Source organism: Festucalex cinctus, chromosome 6 (genome assembly GCF_051991245.1).
Source record: "Festucalex cinctus isolate MCC-2025b chromosome 6, RoL_Fcin_1.0, whole genome shotgun sequence".
Lineage (NCBI taxonomy): Eukaryota > Metazoa > Chordata > Actinopteri > Syngnathiformes > Syngnathidae > Festucalex > Festucalex cinctus.
Window position 1 is genome coordinate 8113032 of NC_135416.1, and position 13847 is coordinate 8126878.

Sequence of the window (13847 nt, forward strand, 5' to 3'; positions counted from 1 at the left end):
ATGTTTCTTGTTATTATACATACATATGAATGAACTTGTCAGTACTGGGAACATGGCCTTCAAATATATATCTCTAGTAAAAGACAATTTCATACGTATCTCAATATATTTTAAAGTGGAACAAATCGATTTGGTTCAATTTGATACACTCAAATCTTTTACATCAAACCCAATTTTCTGATGCAAATTGTTTTTTTTGTCATGCCTTGAGAGTATTAAAGGATTAGGTCAGAGTTTGGCCTTTTTGAGTTTGTTTTGCCTAAAGTATTTGCAATAAAAATGGAATGCCACTCATAATGAGACCTCTATTGAGTGAGCGTCAAAGCATTCATTTTGGCCATGTTTAGGTTTTCCTGTGTCTTTTTGTTGGTGGAATACCGTCATTGCACAAATTCAGGCACAATTTCAGAAATTGTGGCAAGACCTCAGCATTCCTTATTAGGCTCTGTGTAACCCTTTTCTTCTGCTTTTTGTGAAAAAAAAAATAGCCAGGACAAACAGCCTGGTAAAGAAGAAAATGAAGATGGGAAGTTAGAACTGCAAACATGTTTTGTTGTTACTTTTCACACAAAATACAGTAGCGACAAACAAATCGGAGGTGGACAAGTGATCCACAACAGACCTCAGAGGGTCATTTTTTTTCTTGTAATTGCTCGCTTTCTGAACGACCGCAAATGTTATGTGGCTGTTGAGTATTGTAGTAACTCTGAGTTTGGTGACCTCCCATGTGAACAAACTCTCCCTTTCTGCAAACAGCCCCTCTTACTTAACACTGCATTGTAGCATATGTGTGCATACTCTGCTGACCTGAATTTCAAGCTGGCTGCTCCACACACAGCAGCCACGTCCCTCCCTTAGGCAACGCTCAAGAATGTCTCAGCCTCCGCCTGCATCCAAAACAGCCAGCTTGCTTCCCTCCCCGCTGTTAACCTCATATGCTCTTTCATTGTTTTCCTGGCACTTGAACGCACCCCTATGCAAAGCTTGCACATTATTAAAGTGAAAACCACACGTTAACCCCCCCGTTTACGAGCATCAGCTGTCTTGTTACCCGCACAGGAACATGACGTTCCCCGCCATGCAGCGGTGACACCTGAGAGGCAGCGGGAGCGTATCGCCAAAATGTGCATAGCTCTCCAAGTGCACAGGAGGACACGCAAGCAAGGTAAACACGCCACAGGCCAGAGATAGCGTACGGGCCCGCCCTCTCTGCGGTTGCAGCTGGGCGTGACCCGAGCCATACATGGAGCCTCTCAGTGGACGCTGACCTCAGGGCAAGAAAATTCCACAAGGGACCTCTAGAGTTGACCTCCAGCTGTAGATTTTGTATTATTGCTTGTGCACATATGTCTTTTTGGCAACCCTGTCTGGACACTTTCACCACATGCTATTCTGTCCTCCAGGCTTTAACTTGGCAAAAACACTGAAAAAGTCTTTAAAAACAATGTTTATGATGAAATTCCCAGCAGCATGGTTAAGTGCAGCGTTTATCGAAGGACTAACTTTGCACGTATAAGCAAAATGATGAAAGAGCCTATAAAAGCAATATTACAGCCAAGCTCAATAGAGTGCTCCTGCATTGCTAACAGGCTAGCGCTAGCCGCCCTCTGCTATATGCTTTGCCAGTTCTAAGAAAGGTAGACTGTTTTGTTGGTTTTATATCTGCATACATTTTTACATTTAATTTTAATAACATATATTTTTTTTAATTTTTACACTACCAATTATAATACAACCTTGTTCATTAATAGATCAAGTTCAGTCTCAGTGTTGTTTCCATTCCACCAATAGAAAATGCACAACACTTACGTCAACAGTACTTGGGTGGCCTTGCAGGTGGACTTAGCTGCTAAATCACCCAAAACCACTTTTTGACCATCTTTTTATTTCCAAAAAAAGAGGACACTCAGCCCATCCTTGAGATACTTAAATGATTGTCAAATCTACTTTAAAATATGCCTCCTAAAAAAACAAAAAAACAAAAAAACGGTAACACCGGTAACATCACAGTGCGCTCATTGTCTTCCATTTATCGCCCAAACAGTCAGTAAAATTCAATACATACTAATTGGTCCCATAAAAAATGGACATTTTCATGAAATAAAAAAAAAAAAAGAAGGCAAAAGAGGATGTTTGTTCAACCTAACTTAGCATGTCTGCCTCACAGCTCAGCTATTCAAGTCTCAGCTGCAGCCTTCTTTAATTGTGTACTCTAGCTTCCTTCCACAATCAAAATGCAGGCATGTTAGATAACTCCAAGACTTTAAATTGTCCATAGGTGTAAATGTGAGGTTGAATGGTTATAATCTATATCTGTCCTGTGAATGCCTCCAACTAACCCAAAGTCAGCTGCAGTTTACTTACGACTCTAATGAGGATAAGTGCTATGGAAAATTGAGGGACGGATATGAACTTTCATTCTTTGAAATGTGGCAAAATAAGCAAATTGGAGATGGGCCAGTCTCCCGCAACAGACTGTATTTGGCCTCAGACGGTCCACCAGTAATCGCCCCAAAAAACAGTAAAGAATGTGTTACTATTGCAGATAATGTAATGCACTTTAATCCTCTGTGACAGTACACTTGGATTAAAAAAAAAAAAATCAATCTAAAAACGTCATCTTGGGAATGCACCCAGCACGTACGCAACGTGTCTCACAGGCATGTTTTTTTTTTCTCTCAAAAACAAGTGCGTGCAGCTGCATTTCTTTGTTGTGTGTGCAGCTGCATGAAATTTGAAGCAGGATGCTCCCACTGTCTAACCGTTTCTACTAGAGCTGTCACTCACAATGACTTTGATTGTTGATATATGGAAGATCTTGATTAATTGTTTGGCACGTAGAAAGGAGAAGATACTCAATCAAGATGGCGCATGCATGTGTTTCTTTTCTATTCTAGGGTTATGTTTTACAATATGCACAAATCATATACCAGTGGAAAACTTTACATTTCAACTAACCAAAAGTAGGACCAACTTTATTTATGACTCTGTTTTGTCAGCGCATTGCAAAGCATCATAAGATTGGTTTTACACATAGCACATTATTCTGTCTGCGGGTCACTACACCCTCATGAGGAATGTATGTGACATTTTGAGGAAGTTAAACACAAAGGCCACATGTGATAAAGAGCTACATGAATGTTCCCCTCCACCACAAAAAAACAAAAACGCCTGGAATATCACTGTGCTTCTATACTGCATCTTCAGGACACGAGTCCCGAAATGACCTCGACTGCATTCCCGATGGCGCACAGTATGCAATGTGCATTTCGACTGTCAGACACACCACCTTCCACATAAACAGCAGATCACAAGAGATGATTTATAACTTCACAAGAGGAGAGACTGGCACAGATGAGTATTGGCATGGAAGCCGGTTAAGACTGATAAAGGCCCTCTGTGAGAGAAGGAGTGTTGAGGGGTGGGGGGGAAACGCTGCGCTCCCTCTTCTTACCGCCTCAGGTTTCTGCTGACTCAGTGACTTTTATGGGGTGAAAAGTAGAGGTGGAATGAGGAGAAGGTAACAGAAAAAGCAGATGTAGCCTGTAGAGATAGAAAAAGAGCAGAAATGAAGGAGGTGGGGCAGCCACAACGCCATCATTCAAACACACACATGCATTCATGAGGCCTTCACTCAAGGGGAGAAGAGCCCCCCAAAGCCAAATAAGTCATTTATCACAGCTGGGAGTGGACTACACCGGGAGAGTAAATTTAATTAGAGGGAAGCTTAGAGCGTGGCCAAGTGCTCCCAAAGTAAATTTCAATTCAAAGTCCGGCAGTTGGTGCACAGTTGCCGTGGTGGGATTTACAGTGGCACCCTTGATTCGTACAATTTGTTAATTGAGAAAATATATTGCGGAAAATATACCTTAAAAGTCGCACAGTGACTTACTTGGAGGTCAAACTGTCATTATGAGTGATGTCAAGTGGTATGTCAGCAGATTTTTGAAAATGTGCTGAAATATCGAGCGACCACAGCTGGGGTTTTATATATCACGATTATAAAGTGAAGCGCTTCAATGTTAATATCGTGATATGAACATAATTGTAAAAAATTTAGAGGAAAATATTTCTGAGTGGGCTTACACGGTACCTTAACCTAAGCTTTATTTAATTAAAAAATAAGTTAATTTTTTAAAACAACAAAGAAAGAAAGATGTAATTCATTTTATGAACATTTATTGCACAGATCTCAAAACTCAAAATTAAAGCTCAGCACTTCATATTGAAAAATAGTCCAAACAAATGCAAATAACCTTTTGATAGTATAAATATTGAATATACTATATAGTACTATAACTTTGATCATATCGGCTTTTCTTGGCATGCGGTGTGGTATCTGGTATTGCACAGATTGATTTCTGGTATTTAAAAGTGTGCGCTTGCTGTGTAGCTGTTGTATTATTTCCTTCCTAGACACTTATTAATTTATCTGACAATTTTCTGTTCACACTTGATTACTCACCACTGTAATGCGGCTCCGGCCTGACTTCTGGTTGACGTATGCTGTACTACCTACGCACTAATTCTCATGTTATGCGATTCTATATTTCACAATAGTTTGCACTTAGCATGGCTTCTCTGTCTTCTCCTGTTCTCTTTAGTTGCATCACATGAATAGCTACTCCTTGTCCTCCTTTTGAAATAATGATAATTCCCATAAGTGTATCTTATTTGTTGCTATGGAGGCGAGGATTAGTGATTCAGAAGAACGGCTTCGTACAGCGTTTTAACCGCACTAGCTAGGCAAGCATGGCTCGTAGCTGGTGGTGCAAGTTAGCTTAGCGCAGAGCATTACTTCAGTAGTTTAAGAGAAGTCGGGAAAAGCAGAGAGGATAGGTATGGTCTTTTTAACCATATCTTGGACAGCATACGTCTAAAGAGGCACTAAACTTCTGTGTCCATTGCCCGGCATGCCCAGTGTCATGTGAGATGTTATCATATAACAGGAATGATTTTGTGCATGTGTTTCCATTTTTCTTATACTTTTTGTAGCTCCAGAAGAGAAAAAAAAAATCAGTCATCGTTGTTCATTATCAAATTTAAAGTGCTGTATTAACGTTTTATATTACATTGTGATTAACTCATTTTTACACATGTAAAAGTTAATTTGAAATCACGAGAATATTAAGTTAACTTCAGAGAGTGTTTAACATATCAGTGTAACTGAAGTAACGTTGTTACATTTTATATCTTTAATAGTAGATCAAATCTGATTATGGTATGACAATTTCAGGGTCAACCAGTGTCCTGTCAGGGATTATGTTCAACCTTTAAAATGCTTGACTGTATCCTCAGGATAATGAAACTTGTTGGACAAACTTTGGACAGTCGTCATTTGTGCTGTCAGAATGAAACCAAGAGCAAACATGGGCGGAGATAAAAATAAAGGTGTAAATCCGTGTGTCAATTGAGGGAAGCATGCACAAACAAAGCAAACCTTTACTGCACGCGAGTGGACTCACATTTCCAGTAAACAGGTGACATGCTGGTAAACAACCATTGCAGCTTCACCGTGTCTTGGTGTCACAAGAAATTAAAAAAAAAAAAAAAAAAAAAAAAAAAAAAAAGGAAGCGTGCAATGAGGACGAGTTGTCAGCCCGAAGTCAGAAATAGGAAGGAAGCCAAGCCAGTAGAGACGAGCCACATGGCATTTTGGTTTCACAGCCATATCTAAGCTCTTGCTAATGCAGGGCTGTTCCACTACACACACACACACAAAAGAAGCAGCAGAGTCACCGATGAGATGAGTCTATGCGAGTGCATCACAGCTGCACTCGGGCTGCAGCAGATAAGCAGGTCGCATCAGGACACAGGGCCCTGTCGGACGCTGCTGGCACCCACCCAGCCTCGCTCTGATAACAGGACATAAATACGAGCAGGCTGCCTCTTAAACAGCAGACAGCTTGGTGAGAGCCAGCCAGTCTGCTATTAATAATGTCAAGAAAATATTTGCAGAAGCACCTCCGGAGGAAAAAAAAAGAAGAAGAAAAAATATCAGCTGTAGTATAAAATCTTCAAGGAGTCCTTTCTGTTGAGTGATTGTCCTGTTTAAAATGTATCACATTTAAGATGAATGACAGATTAGATTGACATCTACTTGTATTTTCCAAAATTGTATCATGTCAAAAGAAAATAAAAAGTCACATGGTAATGACAACATGGCTGAAACCACCCAATAATTATAATTTCCTGGGGCAGTCATTTCCTTTATCCGTCCATGCATCTATCCCGCCCATCCATTGTCTATACCGCTTGTCCTCATTTAGGGTCATGGTTAACAGGAGCCTATCACAGCTGACTTTGGGTGAGAGCCGGTGGAGTACACCCTGTAGTGGTCACTATCCAATTGCAGGGCACATGACGACCAACAAGCAGTTACACTCGCATTCACACCTACAAAACAATTTCAATTCACTTAACGCGTATGTTTTTGGAATGTGGGAAGAAATCCACAAAAAACATGGGGAGAGCATGAAAATGCCACCAAGAAACCCAAATCCAAACAGCAGCACAAATCATCCTCATCGTGTTCCCGTAGATTCATGCTGTCCTTAAAGAATTTTTTTTAATACGATCATATAACATTGGTGATGCTATATACTAAAATAAAATTGAATGGGTTGAGTTTTGCGGAGCATTGAGGACCATTAAAATAATGAAAACATACCCATTGTGGAACAGTGAATGACACTAGTCGCTAGGTTAAAGAAGCCAATGCAAGTTATATACATTAGCTATACAAACTAGTTTTATAATCATTTGGTCATATATGAAAGCAAAGCAGCAATGACAGAAACTAATTTCATCTGTTTGAATGTAAATATTGGAAAACATAATTAAATGTAAAAAACTAATTCCTCTTCTGACACATGCTACAGTAGTTAGCATTTCAGCTGAATTAATGATAGGTCATGTACATATGCGTAAAATACCAATTGGTTTGTACATGCGGATAAAAAATTTAAAAAAAAAAATGACAGCCTGGCTTGCTTTGAATCCTTGCATTTAACCACTCGTGCCTCGTGCCATCTGAAGTAGACTTCCATTTGTCACCTTGCCAACCACGTGAAGGTAGAGTACAAGGATAGCTCAATGTGACTGAAACAAAGACGGTGAGTCAGGACTGAAATAGCAGCGCCACCCTGGAGTGCATCTGATGGCGTGAGGGTCAGGAGGTTGAGGTTTTTTGGAAACAATACCAGCCCGGCAGCAGATTAATCTTTTCGTAGGTGGCCAAATACTTATGAAACTGGCTGAACAGGAAAGCTGACGGCTTACATTGCGTTTATGAATCAACACCTGACTGACAACATCAACAAAGCTATCGCGTTGATTTGTTTTAATATCTTGGAGACTCATCAAAGACTAATTCTTCTTTCTATCTTTCGTTTTTGCTTTAAGCCAATTATAGAACCGCGAAAGATTTATGACAAACAATTGGGCTTGATTTCAGTGTCTGCCTTGAATGTCTGCATGAAGTCAAGGCTGTAGTTTGAGGCTGCATGTACAGATGAAATGAACGTTAATGAAACGAAATGAGCGTTTAGGAAGTATACGGACAGGACTTCCTTTTGTCGCGCTCTTGATTTGATGAAAAACACAGATGCAGAATAAATTTAAAATTAAACAGTTTTGGCCTTTCTTCCTCGAGTAAAACTAAAGTTATTTCATTTTTATTGAGCGTGTCGTGTCGACTGGCAAAACACATCCGTTTATAGTCTGAGAAATAACTATTTCTTGGTATATTTCTTAGAAAACGAAAGAAAAACATATCCTGCTAGAAAACACCAGAAAAAAAAATGTTCTTCACCTTGGCGGAGGTCTGTGCATTACTAAGTACCTCTGACTGGTCCTTCAGTGATCTATTTTAGTGCCACCTGTTACTTTGGCATCTTCTGAACACTCTACTGTTTAATGCTTTTCATAATTGGTGTGGACTTTAAACATTGTTTGGACTCTGGAGTGGGAATAAAATTAACGTCTTTATAATACACATGTCCAAGTCTCATCATAGCGATAATGATGATAAGGAAAATGACTAAGGTGGTATTACAGGTATGTGTTGGCATGTGTGTGGACGTCATACAGCTTTTGTCCATAACCACACCCGTGGTCGGACATGAGGTAACTGTTGTGTCTCAACATTTGCAGCGTAATCACACTTCTCCGTCTTGTCTTGAGGAAGAATATGCCCATGCATGTTCTCCTCCGCTCGGCACGTCCACTTGCAGACATGTGACTTACTAATCTTTCAACGTGGATGACTGTGTCATGTACACGTACAAACACTCGACCTCACACACCCAATGCTGCCTCTGCTCACATGCTGATACTCACATCAGCTGTTTCCTAAATCCTCTTGGCCAGGCATGTTTTTGTTTTTGTTTTTTGTTTTTAAACGAGACTAACAGAAGCCCGGCAGCTCGGGTTGACCTTGATGCAAAAAAGCAGCACTAATAAAGGCAATTTCATAACTTAATTTTTCACGCCAATGGAGCATATGTACCCACATTACGGGATTCCCTTTATTTCCATACAAGGAAGTAAAACCAAGACATTTCTTATCAGCATGACAGCCAACTGTTTGACAGCATATTTTCAGTTTCTTTCTCTGCAAAACATCAAAGTGTAATTGATTAAATCTCTCCCTCTCTTTGAAAAGGACTTCTGTGGCACCTGGCGCCTACCTGCAGCGATCTACTAGAGAATGTGGAAATTTCCATCTGCTGGTTAAAGTCACATACGTACACGCAACAGGATCACCTGAAATGCAGCCTCACCTGTGTTTCTCCAGCTCGTTGTGCGACGATCTGAAAGGAAGCAGACAAAAGAGGATGAGTCTCAAAAATATGATGGCAGACTACAAAGCGACTGTCAGTCAGTCACAGGTTGATTGTGAAAAAGACATTAAGTGGGAATTGATCCCACGTCAGCTGATCAAAAGAGTCCTGCAGAAGACATCCCCTGTCTGTGGAAGCTGTAACAGGCTTCTTTCTTCTTTTTTTGTGGTAATCTGGGCCAAATAAAATCTTCACAGGTGAAGTGAGGGGGAGGTTCAGAGTTTGGAAAATTGAGTCTTATGTAACAGGAATGTATTCTCGTCCCACTATTTGTAATTGGCCCAAATTCAAAAATGATTAAGCAGACTCAGAACCTAATTTGAATCCCAACACTCGCAATAAAATACAAGATTGGTGAAGACAAGAAAAAAATAAATAAATTATTCTGACATGCCGTATGTCCAAAAAGTCATCTCACTTGTTGTGTGGGCAAACTGAAAGGTGATTAACACCCCCGCCTTGCCCACACAAACAAATGGCATGCATGCTGAATCGTACAGCAGTGTGGATAACAACACGCCCCTCAGACGTCTGGAGGCCGAGACACTGCAGAATTCCACAGCGTGAGGGCTATTCCGAGGAGAGCCCTCACCCCCCGATATGATATCCTGACCCGGGAACAGCGAGGACACTGCGGGGCCTCTTGTTGATCTGGCTGTCATGGATACCACGGCAATAAAAACAAAAACATGGACAACAAAAGTGTGTAGTGGGAGGGTTGGTGGGAGCAGGCAGACAACAAGCCCTTTCACATTTGGCGGCTGGTTTGAGGGCCCTTGTGCTGGCGAAGCAGCGGTTCCCACAGCTGTGTTGTCGAGCGCGAGGCATCTGGATGGCGATGCACCACGGGATGCGAGTCACATTAAGAAAAAGTACTGTCTGTTTAAAATCATTGCCAAGTCCCATTGCTCTCACAGGCCTTTAAAGGTTAATACGCGGATACTGTTGCATGTTATGTAAAAGAATGGCTTGCAAATAAGCATGTGACCTTATGTCATAAACTTCTATCAGCAAGCTCTCTTTTTGTCACGTAAGCCATTTCTGTTTTTGCTTCCACATCCGACAAAGATGGAGGTAAGATAGTGTCATCATTGTGTTATAGGGAACAATAGCCTCTTTTGCACAGCAATCCCCCAAAAAATTAATATCAGAGCCTTGATAGAAGATCTGGAATTGATCAGAATCCAGGAAAAGTGGGATACCCCTGCAGCTGGGAGCGTATTCACAGAACAAGGCACTCTGAAAATTAGATGCGTGACGACGTCAGCGCTGTGTGAGATATCAAATGTATCAGATAGTGACAATGGGTTTCAACAAACAGGGAGGGAGAAGTCAGTCTTGTGTGTTTAACTTTTATAGTCTGGTCTTGGTTTTTCGCTTTTCCCTTTCACATTGGCGAACCACGCCCCCACAGCCCTCCCATCCCCATATTTCCGCTTTTAAAGGCAGAGTCAAATTGTTGAAGGAAGAAACAATGAAGTTTACATGCACCATATTACAGTGGTCCCCAGCCACCACACCATAGGCCATTTAGTACCGGTCCGGACGGAGAGACTTAACATACACTATTTTATTGATCATCAGACTATGAAGGAACTTTTAGTTTAAAAAAAACAAAAACAAAAAAAGTCTAAACATGGCATTCTAATTAATATTGTGTTTGTGGAATATGAATTATGAAGCAAAAGTGACTTTTATCCATCTCAGGGGGTGGCCATTTTACCACTTGCTTTCGAATGAAAATGACATCACAGTTGCTTGGAGCTCAGGTAATGTCACCAACCATGACTCAACTTGTGAATGTGACATATCACGGCTCACCTGTTATCTGAGTTTGGTCATGTGATGTTCGCAAGCTGAGCCATTGAACTGGTCGCTACCTGAGCCCTTGAGCAACTGTGATGTCATTTTCAGTCGACGAGTGGCAAAATGGCCGCCCCCTGAGATGGGTAAAAACAGGTGGATTTTGCTGCTTTATTCATATTCATCAAATGCAATATTCATGAGAATACCATGTTTCGACTAGTGTGCTGCATAGAACACATTATTGTCAAGAAATGTTTTAGGTTGACTTTCGCTTTAATTCCTCGACTATTGTGGTGTGTTTACAACTACAGGGTAGAAAAAATGGAGGGCAAAAACAGGTCTGGTACATGAGGCTGCCAGTCACAAGTATGTAGGTGTCTGTTTCAGCCACCACACCCACCTGCCACTTTGCCATGCACGACCCTAACCCAGTTGCACACATAATTGTGCTATGCTGTCAGACAGTACCAAAGGAATGTGGAAGAGCATAGATTGTGGGACAAAGTTTGTGGGTTCAACTGTATGAAACTACAGACCTCAAAATGTAGCAGCAGAGTTGACACAGCGCTACTACATAATTCTAAATGTCAATACTGATAGTGTAATATTTGATCACGCTTATACTACTACTACTACTACCACCATTACTACTACTGCTACTACTACTAATTAGGGTTACGGGTAAACTGCAGCTTATCCCAGCTGACATTGGTTGAGCGGAGGCATATTAAACAAATAGACAAACAACCACTCACAGTCTCACACTCACATTCACACCTTTGAGCCTTCAATTAACCTAACATGCATGTTTTTGTAATGAGTCAAGAAGCCAGAGCAACTGGCATAAAAACCTACGCAAGCACGGGGACATGGAAACTCATTATACATTTTTATAGAAGCTTTGCATTATAATTCTACATCCATCCACTTTCAATACTGCGTATCCTCTGCCTATGCTGGCTGACTTCAGGGGCGCCGCAGGGTACACCCTGGACGAGCCGCCGACCAATCACAGGAACGGCATAGACAAACAGTCATTCAACCTTACACATTCCCGTGGACAACTTAAGAGTCTTCAATGAACCTAACATGCACGTTATTATTCAGCATACAGTGGTGTTTAATAAGTTTATACACCTGGACAGAATTTGTGAGACGGTTATGTATTGCAGAACAGCATAATCATTTAACAAAATGTATGATACCTGTGCAGCCATCAGTCATATTTTCCCCAAAGTTGCCCATCTTTCACAAATTATACAAGGGCATGTAAAAAGTGTGTGGATACTGCTGTGGGGCAACTTTTTTACAGCCAACTAGTGCACAGACACCATCAAGTGAGGAGAGAACGAGTGCAACTCTCACCATCGGACCCGCCATGCACTGTACTTCAATTCAGCATACATGCATTACAGTAGGAACCCAACATGAAGCGAGAGGTGCAGAAATGAAAGGACTGCAGGTCCTCTGCATGGGGGGTGTTAGTTGTGCGTGTGAGTGAAAAGAGAGGGGGCTACAGAGAGCCTTTTAGCCCAATTTAGAGTTGACAGTGTACGCGTGGCAGTGTTTATTAGAAACCAAAACAGAGCCCAGCCCAGCCCCAGGCAGCAGAGAGATGGCAGTGTGCAGGAAAACAGCGACTCCTCCCTCCCTCCACCCCAGCCTGCAGCAGCAGCAGCAGCACTCACACAAACATGCGAAGAAGAAGGACAAAAAGAAGACACAGAAGAAGAGGAGCACGTATAGATGTACCTATTGTTCGGACTTTTTCTGTTTATTGTTGAGGTTTTCGTCTTCTTCCCGGAGAAGTCGCTACTGTACGGTAAAACCGAGGCATATCCGTGTTCTGCCTCTGTGAAGACAAACACAAACGTGCATTTTTGCAAAAGTGGCTGCAGAATATAGTCAAATCGTGAGCTGTCAATGAGTCGTGTTGTTGTTTTGTTAAAACACACGCGCACACACACAAACGTGCCGTCATTTTTTTTTTTGGGCATCTGTCGTGATGTTACAAGCTGATGTCACTGTTGTTTACCCATTTCTCCTCCGACATACAGCACGCTATCAACACAACATCCGTTTGTTTTATGAATATACACCAAAAACAGGTTAAATTTATCATGTAAATGTCTACAAAAGGAAGAAAGAAAAAAACAACAAAATACACCGGGTCCAGTTGGCACCCATCGTTTGCTCCACGTCCTATTGTCTACACACAGTGACATCATACCTGCACCACCGAAATGTCAGCTCAAACTTCATTTTCGTACCAATCATAAGCCGCCACACAAGTCAGCACTTCGTCCGGGTTGTAGTTAAAACGTTAATAATTGCTGTCATCGCGTTAATTTAGCTTGAAATACCTCTGTCTCGTCTTTCCAAGTACTCTGCAGCCTCCAGCAGAATTAGAAGTGAATTAAGTTCCATCTTGTTTTTGTCTCAAAAACAAATAGGAGACAGTATGTACACAAGTTTACATAAAGTATTGGAATGGAAATGTTAACAAAAAGATGTTTCAGTCCGGTGTGTGTACGAGGGTATAATCAGTTCTGAGTCTTGACGACTCCAAACTACAGTAGCAACAACCTACAGCACCTAACTAAAACTCAGTGAGGTGAATGATGTCATCCTCGTCCAATCGGCAACGAGGCAAGGAGGGCTTTTAATGTAGATTTCAACCAATGAACAGGAGAGAAATGGTAGCATGGCATCTGATTGGCCCGATACCGGTTCAAGTAATCGGGGACATACCCTAGCAACAGTCCGCCTTCTTCCACATGGTTGGTGTGACGTTTCCAAAAGCGACATATGATTGGTCAGAAGCGCTCGTGGGCGTTTCTCATGGCTGAGCTGGCCACTGTTGTTTTGGTTACCAAACTTCTCAGGAGTATACGTTTGACTTTAGACCGGAAGTAAACCGCAAAGGCCAAAAAGTTAAGAAAATGTGTTTTAGTTCTACATTTTAAATGTTTGTAGCGAGGCAGAGCTTTAGAGTGAATAGTTTATTCATTCCCGGCCAATGTTATTATGAAGGTTTTGTGTGAGGACACTAGAAATGGTGCTGTGGTCTTTATGAGTGCTGTGGGCTATAATAAAGCATGCATTGTTATTTTGCACGATGCCTAGGGAATACAATGAAAATGGGACGGTGCAGAATAGGCCACATATGTTTCGAATCCAAAGGTAGGCGTATCATTG

At 41.4% G+C, this 13847-nt stretch overlaps 1 protein-coding gene across 1 annotated transcript in view; it reads right to left on the bottom strand.

Annotated features, from left to right (window-relative positions):
• Positions 1–13255, bottom strand: part of mxd4 (MAX dimerization protein 4) — a 31035-nt gene extending 17780 nt beyond the window's left edge. The window contains exons 1-3 of the mRNA XM_077524819.1: positions 13013–13255; positions 12402–12501; positions 8784–8813 (exon numbers count right to left, since the gene is read on the bottom strand). Coding sequence (XP_077380945.1) covers positions 8784–8813; positions 12402–12501; positions 13013–13076 — 194 coding nt within the window. The 5' untranslated portion in view covers positions 13077–13255. The remainder of the gene's footprint in view (positions 1–8783; positions 8814–12401; positions 12502–13012) is intronic.
• Between the last annotated feature and the right edge of the window lie 592 nt (positions 13256–13847).